General features: G+C 38.6%; 1 protein-coding gene across 6 annotated transcripts in view; it reads right to left on the bottom strand.

The window, feature by feature from the left end:
* Window positions 1-2,991: 2,991 nt before the first annotated feature.
* Window positions 2,992-20,160, bottom strand: part of BCL11B (BCL11 transcription factor B) — a 97,319-nt gene continuing 80,150 nt past the window's right edge. For all 6 annotated transcript variants that reach the window (XM_021549663.4, XM_021549659.4, XM_021549662.4 and 3 more), the window contains one exon: window positions 2,992-10,412. In XM_021549663.4, coding sequence (XP_021405338.1) covers window positions 8,401-10,412 — 2,012 coding nt within the window. In that variant the 3' untranslated portion in view covers window positions 2,992-8,400. The remainder of the gene's footprint in view (window positions 10,413-20,160) is intronic.

Here is a 20,160-nt window from a genome sequence, read left to right on the forward strand (position 1 = left end):
ATGGTTTACTTTCACATTCTCATTAGCTTTTATGTTCTCTGATGATACCTATGATTTCTACCATAATCAGCACAAGCAGTTGCCAACTCTATCTGAACATATGCAAGTGATCTTCACTTGCACTGGAAGTTTGTCACAAATATCCTGACAGAATAAGAATAATTTAAAAGACACACATAGAAGGAAACCTGTGTCTAACTTTTGTCCAGAGGAAGTAATCTATGAATCAATATCTTGTTTACATAATGCAATGGTCTCCTCATTAGTTTGGGAAGTAGAACAATCAGAACAAATTTTTAAGCTAGCCTCACCCTCAAACTGCAGTCCAACAAAGGCTTGAATTTTGTGTCCACTCTCAGTAAATTTAGTACCTGAGGTTAAAGCCATGGGGAAATGGACAGTGACAAGACTGGATGAAGAATCTTTTCCTACCAGCCATTTTTTTTTTTTCAGTGTACAATTACATTTGATTCTGTTCTACATAACAACTTGTTTAGGAAATGTTCTGCAAGAAATAGTCTTGCACTGGTAAAGCATTGGCAAATGGAGTGAACTGGTCTTTTCCATCTCTCACATGTGTGATCTCAGAGAATGGTCTGTCATCTGCTAGACAATGTTGTCATTGAGTAGCTAAAGGTCAGTGTTTAGCTGAGCTAGGAGAATAATTCAGAGCAAATCAACTATTAGGCAAATGCTGCTTCTTTTTTGCTTACGAGTTGTCTGCAAATAGATCACAATTTTCTCAAATATATTCATTATTCAGAATTATTTCCTGAATGATTTTTGTGTGTAATTATTGGTCTGTTCACAAGCCTTTCATTTTGGGTGCTTGGTTTTCAAGCTGTTTTAATTGGGCGTACAGATCACATGGCATCTTCCTGTCCTTTGGTAGGCTAAATGTAACTCTTGGACTCTACTTTTTGATGGAAAAATCTCAGTTATTGTCTTGGAGTTCAACAATCACTGCCATTCTGTTATATGTTCCTATAATTTATGTAAGTTTTACATACATAAAACCACTAAACCAGATTCAAGTCCGTAGAATACTTATGCAAAAAAGGAGTAAATGTATTGAATCCAAAGAAGTAATATGGTGTACAACCAGTGTGAAGAATTTGAGAAATCAAATTTCCCTTATAATAGTTTTTCATTATAATTGCAATGCTGAGTTTAATTACCTTTCCCTTCATACCATAGTTTGAATTCCATTGGTTTCACTTGTATTTCATAAAGATTTTTCTAAGCCCTCTTCCTTTACCAATTATTACGGAGTTCTTGGAATACACGAGCATGTGTGAAACAGGAGTAAACCAACCCAAGGATGTCATAAAGAGACTCATTTGGATTTGGTTGTTTGCAGCTTTATTTGTGTTATTTCTCATATTTTCTCTGTCAAAAGGGCCTAATCCTACTTTCCCCCTCATGCCAATGTGTGTGAGTAATCAGGGTTCTGACAGACAAGCTCTAGCATATCCAGTGGTGATGAGTTAAGGCATTACAACTTCCAGGAGGTCCAGAATTCTCCTTGCCAGGCATATATCACTTTCCCTAGCAGAGGAAGTAGACAGAGACCCCTTGTACCTCCAAACCCTCCCAGCCATAAGCTGCCATGCACAGCAGTGGCTGCTGCTGCTACATCTTTGAGCACCACATCAACATCTGCAAGGCCTGCAGCGTCTTTCTTTACAGCCAGCAAAACAACATGGTGGTGTAAAGCTCGGCTGGAGTGAAGTCATGTTTATGGGGTGTCAAAAACACCCCATTCAAATGCAAACTGTACAAATCTTAGAAGTAAAATGTAACAGCCCTTACAGCTCACTTCAGAAGGCATCCAAAATGAGCATGGCATTTGGGAAATTATAGCGTGAACTATTGCCCAATATAATTGTCAGCGTTGGGTTCTGATTTCATTTTCACTGTTTTTTCATGAGTGCAACTTTTCAAAGCCTGTAACTTTTATATCACTCTGAAGCCTTGATCCAGCAAAGCGCTTACACACATACCTAAATTTAGATTTTAGAGATTCAGGGAGCCTGAGATCAGGAAGGGACCATCTGTAGGAGCTCTTCTGTAGCACACACCACTTAGCTTCCCCTCCTGACTTCTGAGTTGAGCCAAATACTTTAAAGTCCAGGAGCAACTCCTTTGAAATTAATTTCAATTACCTGCTTGCTTTGAATCAAAAGCCTGCTACATGGTTTGTTGGACCAGGGCCTCCAGGAAACCAGGATCTGGTCTCCAACACTCCAAATCTTTCCTATGCTTTCCAATAATGGTTTGAATAACAATTCTCTTATTTACGATTTCCATGCATTAGCTAACAGGTTGGCTTGATAAAGCGCATCAGGATAGTGAACTGCCTGTAGCTGTCAGCTCTATCCTCTAAATGCAAATTGCGCAAAATTCTGCCTTTGAATGTTCATGTCTTTGTCCCTAGCTGAGAAGGAGGAGCAGATGTTTAGCTGCAGTTACATTTTGGTGCTTCTCACATAATACAGTCTGTGGCCCAAATTCAGGTCTTGGTTGAATTTGTAAGTGTTCTCTCTATTTGCATTGGCATCCAAAAAGCAGAACATGGTAACAACCTGAGTGCATACACCATACGGTTACATTTACGGGAAGGGAAAAAAACACAAGCAAAGCACTTCTCAGCACCTTCAGAAAACTGAGATAATGCCCCCAAACACAATTTTTTATGAGAAATGTGTCTGTTTCAAGAATTATTATACCACTTTCTCTCAAGACCACTATTCAGGATATACCTTGCATTCTATTTAAGTCCAAGGAATGTAATCAGGGCTTGAGCATCCGCTCAGCATCATCAGATTCTCATATAACCCTCTCAAACAAGATTTCTCTCCTGATGGACTCCCATGAGAACTGACAGAAAATATGGCAGGAGCTCTACCATCTGTATGGAGGCTTCAGCCCCTTGCTCCTTTCTGTTTCCCCTTCCCACCCCTGAATGTCAAAAAAACAGGAAAGACAAGATTTGGAGATCAAGTCAAATGTCCAATTTATTTTTATAACTTGAAACTGGAACAAACGTTGTTTTGAACGAGCGTACAAATGAAATGGTAGACACATGCTGAACTCAACATTGTGACAATAAGGGGAAAAAAAAGAGGCCAAAAATCTTGTACAGAGAATAAAAGGAACAATAAATATTTCACTAAGCCATATTGAAATGACCTCCAGCCATCTCAACATTTTATCCATAATAAAAAAAAAAGTGCTCTTGTTTTTTAAACAGAGCACAAATACCAAGCAATAATAAATAGTTCCAAACTTGTAGTAAAAGACAAAACCTCCAAGTAAACAACAAAAGCTCATACAATAAGTAATAGAAAAAGGTAATAAAAATATTTTGCCTTGCCGGTACAAATGCAAACAACTTAAATCAATGTTACTTTGCTTTGCAGTTCTAAAATACAAAGAGCACCATAAAAATGAGTTTGCCTGTGATAAACAAAACCTTGGACTGTCTTTTACATAGGACTGGGATGAAATGCTGATTTTTTTGACCCTTTCCTTTGAAATTTCTATTTTTCTTTCCAAAACCAGGTTTCTGCACCTGTCCTGTTGCCAGGGAGTCAACTGGAGTTTTGTTCTGGATTTCAATGGCAGCAAGACTAGACACAATGAAAATAATAAATTCAACCTTAAAAAAAAATTAAAACTAAAAGTGTGAAAAGAACTATGGCAGCATTCTAGCTATGTCCATGTTGTATTGTGCTTATGGCCTGGTAAACTACGGCTCTTCTAAGCAAGAAGAAAAGGAGGGCCATTTCAGTATCACTACAGTCTGCAGAAACAAAACCCTTGTGCTTTTGGGTGACTTATTGTTAGTTTAAGTGATCTAAGTCACAAAATTAGACAACTGCTGGTGTTAGCTATCCTGGATAATTAAAAACAACAGTGAGACTGAAACTCCTAAACAACTTACAATGAAATGAAAAGTGAAATTCTTTCTTAAATCAATGAATTGTAGACTGAAAATGTGCAGTTAACTTCTGATCTTCGTTGCACTGATGCAAATCCAAGAGATTCTTCTGAGTTCTGTGGCATGACTGGATTTATACAAAAGCCAGAGATCTGTATTTTCACCAAAAAGTGAAAATGTGCCTTTAAGGGACCACATTCCAACCTCAGTTTTGCTGGAATAATCCAAGACTAAGAGTGATGAATAATTCCTGATCTTTATCAGTTTAATTGAGATACAGGATTTGTCCAGAAGATTTAAGAGTGTGACATTCAAGCCAGGAAGGCATATACCTATCTGATAAGGTGGACCAAAATTTCCCTACTGTCACACCCATGCCTCTCCAATTGCTCCAGTGGTTCTGCACCAATGAAAGCAGAATAATTTGGCATGGCAATATGTTTTTCTTCCTGTTTTTGTTTTAAGTTTTGCCATCATTTTCTGCAAGAGCGGTGATCATTTTCTCCTCCCCTTCACCTAAAGCATTAGTTCCTCTTCTGCCACATCTTCCCCTCAACCCAAAAGGGAGAGAGCGTGAGAGAGAGAGAGAGAAAAATAACTGCAAAGAAGAGAGACATCAAAAGGTACAGGATTTCATCCCAGTCCCTCAAACATTCAGAAATTTATGGAATGTACAATTAGAAGTGAACAGCAGCAAAGCAGCTAATAACATGGACTGGCAAGACCTGTACACGGAATTGATCCTGTTCTAACAGGGAGGAGAAGGGCTGTGCCTGGACTAATTTTACTTCAACCCAATTACAGCTGTACCAACAGCAGGCCATTTCACCATTTTATGTCAAAGTGATGCAGCAGCTCTCACTTTTTGCTATAAAAAGCCTTGCTTCCAGAGGGCAGTGGCAGGGTGTGAGGAGCAATGAGTGGGGGTTGGCCAGGAGAGGGAAGATGTATTGGACATCTTCTTGTTTGGAAGGAGGGGAAGAAATCTCCTCTCTCTCTCTCAGATCTGCAGGGAAGCTGTGGGATGTCACCCCAGACACCTTTCCAGGAACGGAATTTCTTTTCACACAAATAGGCAATATCCATCCAGCCTGGTTCAACCATACCTGGTAAAACCTTGATGCAAGGGGTCCAGGCAACTTTGAAGTTATTTAGAGCCCTGTGGGAACAGCACTTTTTTGTAGGCCATTTCTGACAAAAAATATATATACAACTAAAATTATTTGTGAACAACAACAAGAAAAAAAAAGTAAAATAAAAAAGCACTTAATTATTTTGTTTTGTTTCTTTTACTCAAAGGTCGTCTAACAACCCCCTTTTTTTCCTGTACAATAAGGACTTCACATACAAATTTTTTTTTATTTTTGCAATATTTTATCCTGCCAAATTAAAAAAATATATTATGGCAGCCTGTTTGTTTGTTTTTATTTTTATTTCCAAATTCACTAACAAAAAGGTACATTAAATCCCTTTAAAAGGACAAGCGTACAGTTAAAAAATTACAAGCTTCAGTAAAAATACAGCAAGTGCCTACATCATATGAATCAACCAATATCAATATCCATTCCAGAAGGGGAAGGGAAGGGGAGAAGGGGAGAAAAAAAGAGAAAAATAGGTACAGGTCAGAAACGTGATTTTTTTTTTCTGCAAAGCAATAACAATATTAAGCACTTTTTTCTACATACTTTTTCTACATGGTGTAGCAATCACCTTTTAATCCCCGAATACAAGATTCTATACATTTTTGAAATAAAAATTCAACACCCAAGGCAGAAAAAAATTTACTAAAACTCAAGACTTTACAGTTACAGTGACAAGAACAAATTTATAGACCCACCATTTAAATTTTACTGCAACATTTTCAAGGAAAAAAGAAATTTTTTTTTTTCTTTCTGGTTTTGTAAAATGCCCAGGCATTCTCCATTATTACAAATACTGGTCCACTTTTACAGTAATCAAGAAATTTTAATATATATAATATATACTAAAACCCCGTCACCAAAAGAAAACAATATACACATGGCCATTATGGCATTTTTTTAATAACCTATTAAGCAAACTTTGAAAAAAAAAAAGATTGCTCAAACACACATACACACAATTTCTTTTTTACCCTTGTATGTATTCAATACTGTAAACGTATTTTAAGACAGAGTGCACTAAATTTAACTTTAAAAAAAAATTAGCCGTTGTTCCTGAATTGTTTTTTCTCATTCAATGATAGCAACTTGTAATTTGTGTCATTTGAGTTTTAATTCAGCAGTAAATCATTTCCATTCCATTTCCTAAGCAGCGTTGTCCTGAAAAAAAAAAAAGGCTGAGAATAATTCAGCTAATGTATGTCCGAAGTTGTGCTGGGTATACATCTTCATTTGATTGGGTCTTATGGCATTTTCATGTCCACTATCTTCAACCAGTAATTTTTTTTTTTTTTAAGTAAATGTGGCTCTTTTTTTTCCTAAAGAATGTACTTTTCTTGTTTTACTTTTTTTTTAAAAGTCTTTCCATTTCACAAAAACATTTTGCATTTGTCTCAAGAGACTCAAATAGGAAGATCAGTTTTCAAGGCACTCACATCAAATTGAATGGCAGTAGAAAAACTGTCCAATAAATTATTTTTATTTATTTTTCTTTATAGTGCCAGTATTGTGAATGCCATGCTTAGCAACACTGACACTTAATCTCAGCTGTTCCTTTACAGTTTAACCCACCTTTGGGCCAAGTAGAATATGATGTAATTTCTTGTTGAGAAGCCATTTTTCTCTTAACCACAAACAAAAGATTTAAAGTGCGGGTCAACATAATTAAAATCTCTAACCATAATTGTCTACTGTTTGCTAATATTAGTTGAAAAAGGCTTTTAAAAATTTGGAATTTGAAATTAGAGCAGGTGTATTTTTCTTTGCTTTAATTTTTCTCTGTCGTAAAGCTTTTATCTGAATACAATTTCATTCTGTTCCTAATTAAGTTGGAAAAAATCTCACCGACTTCAGTAGGAGCAGAATCTTGCCAAGATAAGTAAATCAACCAGAATTTATATTTTCCCTTCTTTATAATAACATCACTGTACAGCATCTAAGATAGTTCTAATATTTCTATTAATAAACCAAATGCCTGAGTTGAGGCTTTTCACTGAGAAATTCACACTTTCCTAACTTTTAGTAATCAACTACAGCAAATATGGACTTAAGTAGATGTCCTAAATTCAAATTTATGATTTTGTGGTTTTAAAAGAAAAAAAAATATGGCATTTGGCTCCTCTGAGGTTTGAAAATAATATTAAAATGCTCAAGATGTACTTTTATTGTCTCTGGGAAGAGTCACAGGAGGGGAAGAGGGAGGGAAAAACATTCCAGAAAGTGACAAACTGGCATCATTATGTTGCCATAGCTTTTAACAAGAAGAAACTATCCTATAGTAATGCACAATTAAGAACATTTCTGGGTTTTGAGTGTAGCAGCCTTCTGCATCCATGTCTTTTTTGTTGCCATAACTTTAGTGCTGAAATCCATCTAGAAAAGGCCTCTATCTTCAGCGACATTGTCAGTGCTACGTATTTGATCCAATTTCAAATGAAAGTGCTAATTTTAGAGATTGTTATCCGCTGTACAATTTTGTTTTCCCTAATCTTCAAGGTTATTTAAGAAGAGGAAAGAAAAAGGAGGGAAGGAAGGAAGGAAGGAAGGAAGGAAGGAAGGAAGGAAGGAAGGAAGGAAGGAAGGAAGGAAGGAAGGAAGGAAGGAAGGAAGGAAGGAAGGAAGGAAGGAAGGAAGGAAGGAAGGAAGGAAGGAAGGAAGGAAAAGAGAAAAAATGAAAGAAAGAAAGAAAGAAAGAAAGAAAGAAAGAAAGAAAGAAAGAAAGAAAGAAAGAAAGAAAGAAAGAAAGAAAGAAAGAAAGAAAGAAAGAAAGAAAGAAAGAAAGAGGAAAAAAGAAAAAAGAGAGATTTCAGTTCAAATGCTGGCTTCCTCACAAGAAATTACACACACTTAGCTTAAAATTCAACAAAGCAGCGGCCCAAAAATTATAATTTTAAAAGATATGTTTCTCTCCTACAATGCAAGTAATCTCAGGCTACGACTGGGTAAAATTAAAAAGGGATACCCAACAAAATTTTAAAAGAAATTTAAACAGAAAGAATAAAAAAAGTACCTGCACATGCCAAAAAATTACAAAAACCCAATAAATACAGAAATTATTGCACAGTTAAAAGGCTCCACAATTTTTACTGCCTTAATCAACCCTCGGGTTTAATAGAACTTTGTAGACACAGGTTATATTTAAGTGCCAAAGTCTGGCACCTTACCATAGTTATGCTAAGTTATGTTTACGGAGGCAAGTTAGGTCATCTTTTCTCAGTTGGCAATAGTTAAACTGTACAAATAAAATGTTACCTAGACCCCTGAAATTTAACCTAGTGGAGGTGGGGGCAGGGGGGACGGGGGGAGGGGGGTGGGGCCTTAGCTTCTTTCTGCCTGCTCAATTTTGACGTCATTTGTCAGCAAATGTTCTCCATGCCACTTTTTCATGTGTTTCTCCAGGGTGCTGTAAACACTGAAGGGCATCTGGCAAATGTCGCAGCGGTAGACCTCCTTCCCTATCTGGCCATGCGTTTTCATATGGCGCGTCAGCTTACTGCTCTGCGCACATGCATAGTTGCAGAGCTCGCATTTGTAAGGCCGCTCTCCAGTGTGGCTCCGACGGTGTACCGTCAAATTGCTGCAGTTCTTAAAGACCTTGCCACAGTACTCACATGTATCGCTCCTGCGTCCCTCCTTCGAACTGGGTCGCCCGGGGCCAGGTCCACTGATGTGGGGGGTGCTGCCTCCGCTCGCCGTGCCGCTGCGCCCTGAGAGCCCCCCGTCCAGCATGTCCCCCGGCGGAGTGGAGAAACGCAGGCTCCCGTTCTCCGATGAGTGCTCGGAAGAGGTCGCGAAGGGGGATTGTCGGGAGTCTGTGAATCCGAGGAACGGATCCTTCATGAAGTGCCGCGATGCTGCGTACCCTACCAGCCACTGGGAGTAAACGTTTTCGGAAGGTATTATCGTTGCTGGTGGCAAGTCCAAATCTTTCTCTACCTTTATTCTTTTAGAGGAATTGTTTAAACTGGGGCTCGTGATAGGTGTTGGCTTGCGGGGGAACAAGTTTGGGAAGGGTTCACCCGGGCCAAAGTTTCTTCCATTGACCGTACCTTCCTCAGTGCGGTCCAGCTCTCCTACCACTGAGTCTTCGTCACCTGGATCTCTCTGACAGAGGTCTCGAGGACACAAGTCTCGCTGGTCAGAGGACCTTTTCATGAAGCTACTCCTCTTCTGTTTCTCAGCTAACATGTCGTTATATTGCTGAATGGCACCTAGACTTACATTCTCAATGACTTTTCCCAGGACGAGGGACTTCTCATCTGGCAGTGACTTGGAGCCGTTTTCTCGGTTACGACTCAGCTCTGAGTCCATACTAAAGCTCGACTCTGGCCGGCTCTCATTTTCAAGCTCCTCTTCCTCCTCCTCCTCCTCTTCCTCTTCTTCGTTGTCATGGCCCAGGGAAGGATCGCTTTCGTTCCTGAAATCTGCCTCACTGGATTTCAGTCCCTCTCCAGTGAGCTCACTTGTGCCTGGCTCTGGGGAACTAGTGGTGGACAGTCCATCATCTGACCTGCCCGTCATGGAGCCAGCTTTATGCATATGCGTTTTCATGTGGCGCTTTAGCTTGCTGGCCTGGGAGCAAGCATGGTCACAGAGCTGACACTTGTAGGGCTTTTCTCCTGTGTGACTGCGCCGGTGCACGATAAGGTTACTCTGGAACTTGAATGTTTTTCCACAAAATTCACAGGACTTGCTCTTGGCCTGAGGCTGGGGAGGCGTAGTGCTGCTAGGGGGCATGGGGGGCAGTGGCGGGGTGCTCAAAAAAGGTGATTTAGGACTTGGCTGGAAAGGATTCAACAGACGATGCATAGGGTTGGTGCGACTGGGTGAGACTGGCGGAGGGGTGGAACTGTTTCCTGCCAGCTCTCGGAGCCTTCTGGAGAAATCCATCGCTGGGGACTCAATTGCCATGGGGTTTAAACGCATAACTCTGTCAAAGGCACTGGGATGCTGGGCAACTAACCCCATTTCTTCGGCACTAAGGCGATGTGGATCCAGATGATGACGAGGCGGTGGGCTGAACAGCGGAGGCGTGTTTGGGAGCCGACCCTCACCAAAGCCAGGGTGTTCACGCAAGATGGGTCCTGTCATGCGCAAAAGGTTGAAGGGATTGTTGTCTCCAAGAAAATTCATCAGTGGGGACTGTGCAACAGTCTCCGGTCCCAGAGGAGGAGGGATGGTGATGCGTGGAGTAAGGGAACTGTTTGAAGGGCTTGTTTCCAGGTAGATGCGGAATCCATGTGTGTTCTGGGCATGCTGAAGCAAGAACCAAGCGCTATTAAAAGGCTGCTTGCATGTTGTGCAAATATAGCTTGAAGGCTCATCTTTACCTATAAAAGAAAAAACAGAAAGAACACTTAAAAAATAATACAGCAGAGAACATTTAAATACAGTTGGCATTCACTTCATTTTGCTAACACACTTCCTCCTTGGCATTTCTGAAAGAAGGATTTAATTGCAACGTATTGACTGATATAAATTGTTGAACAGCACCTTTAGTCACCGCACTTATTCACTTAACATGTATGACAAATATCACACATACGCATTTGTGCTATATAAGTTTACATCCTCTAATTTGCAAATAAAACCTTCTTTTATGACGTGTAAGGATCCAAATCCTTTCATGTGTTTATTCCACAAAAAGGAATTTGTTTCAAGGGATTTATGACTACAGACAAAAACCAAGAAAAATGCAGTGTGGTAGGTTTTACAAGGCACCTGTAAGGACCTTCAGTGTCATTTTCACTCTCTTATTTTACATACTTCATGCAGAAGTCCCCTGAGATCTTGCTGAATTTAATTTATACATGCTTAAGTCATGCCAGCACTTCCATTTTTAAAATATTATGTAGCTATTTAGCCACAAAAGTCCTATTCAAGTCAACAGGAGCTTGGAAAACATACCCTTGTATAAACCACTTTGACATTCTTTTTGCCAAAACACCAAGAAGCCACTCAAATGAAACATCCGGTAATCAAAGCCGACAGCACAGTTGCAATTAACAGTAACAAATGTCGGGCCATGCTTGAACCAGGTCCCAAGAATTTCTGAGCCTGAGCCTGCCCTCCAATGCAGAAATGCTCACCAGAGCCAAAAACACTGTTCTGTTTGCTTTTCTAGCCTCTTGGAACAACTGCATAAAGGTGGAAAGCATTCCTTTAACCTTGATTCAGCTTTACATAAAGGACAGGTGTGGACAAGTCTGCATCACAGTCATAATTTTGCTAGCTAGAAAATTCTGGTCCTGGGCACAATGTAAACTATGTGATATCTGCAAAAAGCATTTCCCGGCTTGCCCCCCCCCACCTCCTTTTTTTAATGCCTCTGCAAGACTCTGATAAATTCATAAATATGTGTCAACTTGAAAATCATGATGCAGGATTTGTTTTGTTGTTTGTTTTTAAATGAGTGGGAGGCTTCCTGAAAAAAACCTGACCATTTTGGAAAGCCAAAAATTAATTCCTTGCTTGTTTGTTTGTTTATGATAGCACATGCTTTGTCTAGCAATGGCCCCACTGAACCTAAAGGCACTAAACTTCCTGAAAGCTCAGTACTTGAACCAAACTTCCTGCCTGACCCATTACGGAACCAGGACCCAAGCAATGCCTGATTCAGCCCCTTCACAGGAGCTCAAATCCAAAGCTGAACTAACACACCCTTTCTAGACAGGAGGCTGCCATTCCCCAGAGCCTGTTGCATGAGCTTGAAAATGAAAGCATTTATAAAGTGAACAGAACCATATTATTGAAACTACCTTGTAAAGAGGAATGACTCGTAGCAGACCAAAATAAAAAAAAATGTAAAACAAGAAACAAAAACCAAATATTAAAACTCGGGCACATAAGAGAAGCTGATTGAATTCCCCTCTTCTGGCTGTTGCAGGAATGACTGCTGCTAACAAAACCTACAAAACCTTAGACAAGGAGGCTAGAAGATTATCTGCCTACCTATCAGTCTGCCAGTTTATTTAATCTTATCAACCAATATGCATCCATAACAGCGTAAAGGAAAAGGCATGTATCAGATTGAGATTTATTTACAAAGGTAGGTGATAAATGTGGTGCAAATCTTCATGCATTTATTGATTTAGTAGGGCTGTGGATAGCAACTTCAAACCCTGATTTCACTGAAGCTTCACAGCCAATAAAAAATGTTCACAATACAGTAGACATTTCTGCCTGGCTTATGTGGCCCCCATGCACTGGACCCACACTCTGTGTCTGTATGTGCCAGACATAGTTGCTTTGATTAATTTCTAACAATCACTATTGGAAAAAAAAAAACAAGTTTGGGAACTGCCCTTGGCTTGGAAAAAAGTGCCCGTAACTGCTATTGACATTAATGAAAGCCACATACAAACATGGAAAGGAACTGATACATTATCCTTTAAAAATCTATTCAGCACTGAGGCAGTTAGGAAGTTTTATGTCAGCTTTGCAGCCAAAGCAACAGTAAATGCTCCCATTATTACGTCAAATATTTAAATTTCTGTTTCTTACAGAAATATTATGAAAATGTCTAGACCTTTAACTTTTCTTGCACAGCAACATGTGTAGTATAAAAAGTGACAGAAATCACTGAAGCAAACTAAAGTATATAACATACTCTGTCAAAAGATTTTTTAAACAATATGTTTTACCTCAGCTCACCCTAGAATAGATTTTAATAAAGCCCCTTACAAAGTGTGATCTAATAGCAAATGAAGTGCAGCATCTTACAAGGTCATATATCTTCAAATTAAAGAGTGCTCTGCACCCTTCACCTTCACTTTATCCACTCTAATTAATCGATTTATTACCCACAGCTGTTCAATTCTTTCATTTTTAAAGTAACAGCATGCAGTCTTTTTTTGTTATGGGGTTTTTTCTTTAAAAAAATAAAATGACTGAGTGTCTGTGTATGTGCATGCTTTGCTTAGCTCAAGAGCTGACAGGAGGAAGAAAGCAGCTGTGTATTAGGCGACAATAACAGCAACATGTTTGCTTCAGAAAAGGCACATATGTAAGAAGGAAAATTCCTGAGCAGGATGAGGATCAAGGCCAACCTAAAACTGAAATGGCTGATTAAAAAAATTACCCTCAAAATGGCAGCTGGCTGGATGCTTGCTATTACATGTTACATGGAACTAAGACATTTTTGTTTGTTTTGCTCTCCAAAACCTCACCTCCATGAAATTCAAGAGAGGAAAGTAAGTCCCCACCTTTTTAGTTTTCTTTCAAAATTACAAAATTAGTGCTACTAGTGATCTAAGATTTATATGCTAACAGCCATAGGTCTTCTCTACCTTGTTTGTTTTGTTTAGCTTTTATGTTCCTCAGGGCTCCTCTTCAGGAGACCTCAGCACAACAGCAAAGTTGACTGTAGGCTACCTGGCTACTAATCGCTGACTGATTCATGAATGTTCATATATGCATACCTGTATATACTTTTTTTTCACAGCTCTCAAAGACTCTCCCCAGACTCCCTCTTTTAAAAAAATAGGAAAAAAAAAAAAGTTAATTACCATATTATCACTTCATGGTTATCTTGCCTAAAAGTTGCCCTGAGCAGTGTAGATGCCCACTTTTAAGAACAGAACAATGTAAAAAAGACTTTGAAGATCCTCTCCGAACATTTTTATGTTCAAAAACTTGCTAAATATTTTAAACATGCCCAGAAACAGCCATGTATTGCTCAAGAATGATCCTCATATTTAATGAAGCACCTACACTATAAAAGTCTTTGTTATAAGGCTATTTTTGATATATAGCTATCTTAATCCCTTGCCACCTGCACTGAAGTCTGTCTAAATACCCACTTTATGACAACTACCTATATAGTCTTTGCCATATGCAGTCTTTATCACTTTAGCATGTGCTTCACTTTGAGCATGTGAGTAATCAACATCAGTGAAACTTAAGCATAGGCTGAAGTGCTCTGTTGGATGGTGATGAAATTATTCATGTGCTTAGAGTAAAACACAAGCCAAGACTTCATTAATACTGTTCTATGAATTGCACATGGTTTCAATCCTACAGCCTGTAACTAGGCTTGCATTGCAGGGCTAAGAGCTGAAGTATAATTCTTTATTTTTACAGTAGTTTGTAGATATGATGTATGTACAGAGATGAGACATCCAGGTCACAGTTCCTGAGCAATCAATTGTAGCTTCCAGGTTGCAGTAAAGCCAAACAAATACTGCCAGTTTAGACATGATAGAGTTTTGTAGGGCTGAATCCTAAGACTGCTGAAATGGTATTTCAGGTATTCAGAAATGCCATTTAAAGGCTAGGAAGAATTGTGAAATTAAAGAATAAGAGGACTGGAATAAACCCTAAGGTTTGACCTCATCCAATACCAGCCCTCCTGTCATGGGCAGGGACACCTTTCACTAGACCAGGTTGCTCAGACTTCCATCCAGCCTAGCCTTGAACACTTCCAGGGATGGGACATTTGTAACTTCTCTGGGTAATCTGCTCCTATGCCTCATTTTTTCCTAATATCTGGTCTAAACCTACTTTCTTTAAGTCTTTGTCCTTTGTCCTGTGACTACATGTCCATATCTATGAACCTATTCATATATATGCCAGCTGCTCCAATATCCCGCTTCAAAGGCCACCAAATGGAAAGCCTACAATCTTTTAAAAGTCTACCTCATTCCTTGACTCCTTTACCATCATTAAGATTCCCCAAGTGCCTAATCTAAATCTTTCTTCCTGCAATTTAAGATCTTAATATATTATTCTACCCAGATGTACATGCAAAACACAGGAAAAAAATTAGTCTGCACCTCATAGTTATCATCCAACCCAAGGATTTGCAGCTGAACCACTTTGTGCTTTTAGCACCCCCTTCTCTCAATTTGATTTGGAAATGTTGAGAGAGAATTCACTTTGTATTGGAGTAGTCAGTAGCCATGTTGACTATTTTCAGTATAAAAAAAATTGTCTTTCCAATTTGAATTGCTGAGTTCAACTCCCAACAGTTAGATCTTGCTGTATTTTTACCCTCCCAAAGCAGGTCATTTTAAACTTTGAACTTATTGAACACTGTTGCCTTTTCTGAATAATATGACAAAAAGATGGTCTTTTCCAGAAATATTAAAATGTGTTTCCTCGATTAGTGCATGTTAGATTATGTTCCATTCAAAATGTCAATGCAATAATGAGCCTTCTTCTCTTTCGTGAACAGCTCTAAACAAAGCTGAATTCCAGCCCTCCCTTTCAAATTCTGCCCTTACAGGAGACAGTGAGAAAACACAGGTCAGAACAAAACTAGACTGGGTCTGTAGACATGCACCCCACTGCACCAGTCAGCCTGAACCCCTGACTTATCTGTCCCCTGCAGTCGGACTTGTATCATTTAGTGATATGCAGATCTTCCTTGCCCAGTTGGTACATAATTTTATATTTATGCTGAGCACCTTTACCCTGGAGATAAAAATTTCCCTCAAAATATCCTCAGTTATTCTGGATACCATCAAACAATAACCAGTGTGAGATATGAACTGTTGAGAATTCATTATTTTCTGCTGAGCTACAGTGACATCCAGTGCCTTATGAATCCTCCCCTCAGCATGCCTGATTAATTCCATTAGCAGTAACAGGGAATGAACTCCCCCTCATTTTAATCACCCACCCATAACCCCTGCCAGGACTGCAGTGAGGACCTGCAGTCAGGTCCATATAACCACTGCCATTCCTTACCTCTAGCAGTACTTTCCAGATAATGTTTCTGGCTCCATTTTACAAAGTTACAACAGCAGCAATAAAAATGTTAAGGAATTTTAATGTTGGTTTACTGCACCTTTAGAAGTTCAGGAAAAGTAGAAACTTGCAAGCTTTAAAGAAAGGACACCTTTTATTGTAGCACTCAGGAACAGACATGTATCAGGTTCTTACAATCTTTCCTCCAATATTACTCTCTCCTCCACCACTTGATTTTTAATGAACATTTAAATAATTACTCCTTGTTATTATGATGGTTACTCTAATAATACCAATAAAGGTAGCATGGATGCTCCATAAAAAAACACACCTTTAATTGAATTATTATTAAATTAAAATGCCATAATTGAGAACACAATTTTAATAAGTCTCCTTATAAGACCAGCTGACATTAAAGAGAAGGGCATTAAATACTGGAAAGATTTAGTGTTGCATGGTGAAAAAAAAATATAATCATAAGTGGTTTGACAGATCACCCAGACAAGGGCCAAATGCTTTTCAGGTGTCTGAAGTGTGGATCTGCTATGTGACCTATATCAGTTCATGCTTGGTTCTTGATTGGGTCTGCACAAATATCTCTAATATAGGAATTTATGCTGAAGGGATTTCATAAGCCATATTATAATTTTAAATTTTCCAAGTTAGCAAGAACTTTTACTTACCTATGTTTATAATAGAATAAACATTATTTGAGCACACAAAATATTGAGAGTTTTATCCTCCCTTCCTGCATTCAGAAAAACATGGGCAGTTTGGAAGTGCTACTACCTCCATTTCAAAAGGACTGACAGACTCAATAAAAATTAAGACAGAAATACAAAGTAGGGCCCAAGTATGGGCATGAATCACCATTGCCAGTCCAATGCCAGTCACTAGCTTTAAACTGCAGACACAAAGGTCCCATATCTCTTTTCACCTCTCTTAATATTAGTTCTGTTTTGATGGCAGCAAGATTGAAAATGGAAAACAAGCACAGCTCTATCCCCAGAGCTAACACAGTTCATCCATCCCTATACTGCCTCATCTAAAGAAAGGGCTCAAGAGAGTCTTGCAGCACATCCTGCTGAGGGTTATGGGGACTATCACCAACAGTTCATGAAGTTAGCGTCAATTAGAAGCTAAAGTTGGTATTTTATGACTTAACAAGTCGCCTGCAGTCTCACAACCCACGCACCTCCATTTCTACACTCAGATAAACAGCCCTGGTCTCCTGTAAATCTCAGACAATCTGAAGTGCATCTCAGTCAAGAAGAGTAGGTGAAAGTTGAGGTGTAAAAGCCCAAGCATGAGGGGCCACAGGGCCTGTCATCATCTGGAAATGGGGAATCTCAGGATGAGGTCAGTGAAAGGAAAGAATGTGACAGGGAAACAAAAATGAAATGTTTTTAAGAGGTGGATGGAAAATCAAGGGTGTCTGAAGAAAGAAGTAATCGTGAGGTGTTGCTCCTCAGAATCCTATTTCCTCCCATACAAGGCCCAGTTCTCTTTTCCTACCTTGCCTCTTGATAGCCTATCTCCTCCAGTGCCATCTTCAACAGAAGAAAAATCACGACTTCATGCAATATTCTTCTCCCACACACTGCCTGTATGTTTTACAGCTTTCCCCATCCTCTTTCTACCTTGACTAGTGGGACTGCAAGCTCTCAACAGAGATTATGCAAGAAGCTTTATGCCAAGAGAACCTACACACTCCACAAGACTCTATTATTCCCTGCACTGATTTTGATTAGTGATGTGAATATTCTTGAGAGCATGGAAAATATCTACAGTAGTAGTGGTTGACACAAATATCAAAAATTATTAATATTACACTACTGTTAGCAATGTACTATTCTTCTTCATGTGCTAAAGCCAACTGTCAAACTCTAGTTTTGGTGGATTAAGTGCTGCCCCACTTTTGGGAAACTATTTTATTTTCTGAAGCCATTACAGCAGTGGTTTTTCCCTATTAGGCAGAACTGTAAATAATCTGTTTGTCAATCTTGTATTAATAAATATCTATTTTGCCAAATTAACTATGTTATTAAATGAGGGGAAAACCAAATGGATTAATCACCAATACAGATCTGAGAAGTCAGACTGTCATGCTACCTACAGCCAACCTTTCAGAATTCCAAGAACAAAGAGCATAAATCCTTAAAATCTTAGCGCTATCAAGCTGATACACCTTACCAAACTCTGATTTGAATTACCCTGCTATGAATTCAAAATAGCTGTGATGATCACCAAAGCAGACTTTTTAAAATTTTTCCAGATAAACCACACCAGGTTGTCACTAACAAGGATCTTAACTAGACTTACATAAATATACCAAGTTGCAATTCATTTGGTTATTTTCATTGAACTTTCCCCAGCAGCGTATTATATGTCCTCTCTGGCATTTATATTTATAAAAAAGGAGGAGGCTGCAGGCAGACTACAGCCATGCATAACACAAACAGATGCTTCCTGCTTCTTAATGGACATGGGCGACCTTTGGCTGAAGCAGCTTGTGTTCAATGGTCCCATTTTCTGTGAGACTTAATCATACCTCAGATCTGTAATGCCAGATTCACATAAATGAACCAAATGCACAGCTCAGTTTAATTTCTAGTGCGTTACAAAATGGTAATACTATATTTTTAGGTATAAAATGTCACTAGGCATTTTGGGCCACTTCCTTCTGGATGTCCAATTTCTCATTCCTTAAAAGAGCTTCTGGCTTACTGGAAGTTAATGTTCAGCCTACAGAAGTATAAGAAATGCTTTTACTTAGTGCAGAAAAGGAAAGAAAAATGGGTTGCAGAAGTTGGAACTTGTGACACAGGGATTTTTACCCAGAAGCACTATTTAAATGGAAGATAAAAAAAACATGTTTGTCTTCTCTGAACACCTTCTCCTAATTGGTGTTAAATCTAAAATGCAAAGGCAATTTATAAAGCAGAGGAAGGGAGAAGTGTGAAAAGTAAGGAGCAAACAGGAAAATCAATATTAAAAGATCAATAGTGAATGAGTTAACTTTTAAATTAGCCCTTTGTGATACAACAGTTTCAACTAACTCCACCTTTAGCATCTAAACAGCTTTGTGTCTTTTAGATTGTTTCTTTGAACCTAACACATCAACCAGCAGACTGAACGGATGTTTTACAAACCTGCAGCATAAAATAGTGAAAGCTATCAGCTAAAATGGGGATGGTGATACAGAGGGGCACCTTACCCACTCGTGAGATTAAAAGACCATAGGACTACTCGTGTCTGGTGGTTTAATATAGAGGATCCCATTTACAGCACTCATGAAAAACCCTTGTACTGCTCAAGGACACTTTTAGGCCTTTTCTTTGCATAAGGTATTCAAATGCATTTGAAATAATGTCAGTCTTTTCTACAACATATGAAATATGCCAGCAGCTTCCCTTTAAATCGGTTTCCTGTAAGCAGTTTTGTTTGAAAACTGGCAAGTGCTGGGATTTTTTTTTCCCACTGACTTCTAAGGTGCCATTTTCTCATCTTACAGTCAAGAATTCTCAGTAATCTGAATAGGAACTAAATGGAGGGTACATGAAGGAAATTGTCCATGTCACATAATGGAAAAACAAAGAGTAAATTAGAAAACAATAAAAAAAGCCAAAGGGTGAAAACAAATTTTCCTGGGATTTTTTTCCCCAGGAGTACTTCTGTCTGTTTTACTACAACTATTTCTTAAGGGTATTAGGTGTCTATTCATAGTCACTAAATAAAATAGCATTTTTGTTTTAATTTATTGCTTCTTTAACAAATGCTAGCTCCCATCTCTGCTTCTTTAAATCCACAAAATCTCCACATTCAAGCCTAAGAAGTATTGTAAAGGCTGTAAATCTTGTTTTAATGGAATGTACATTTAGCTATGAGGAGATAATTGACGTTATGGAGGGCCTAGATGCTGAATTATATAGGTTATCTAATACAAAGGGGACTCATTACCGAAGCACTACAAACAAGTAGTAATATATGTATATTGTTCTGAGTGGCGTTATAGCAAAAGTGTTCAGGTCTGCAGGGATTTATAAAACACAAGAAAACAGCAGACATGCACTTGTAAATTTGTCTCATTTGTCTCTGAAGTTAAAGGTTATTCCCTTGATCTGAATTTGTAATAAAAACATGCTAGACTAAGGTTTGTAGAGAATGTTTGAATATGTAAATTGTGTATAATGATAGGCAATTATAGGGTAAAAACTGGACCTTATGAATGTTAGAGAATTGCATGGAGCATCAAAGTATTTTCCTTCAGATGAAATATTTATCTTTTATGCATGTTATAAGCACTTTTTCAAAGGTATTCAGCAACCTATTTGAGCAGAGAGTTGACAAAAATCAAACCATTACAGCCAGCTAAGGCTGTGGGCTTAT

The sequence above is a fragment of the Lonchura striata genome, chromosome 5, assembly GCF_050655825.1.
Source record: "Lonchura striata isolate lonStrDom1 chromosome 5, ASM5065582v1, whole genome shotgun sequence".
Classification (NCBI taxonomy): Eukaryota; Metazoa; Chordata; class Aves; order Passeriformes; family Estrildidae; genus Lonchura; species Lonchura striata.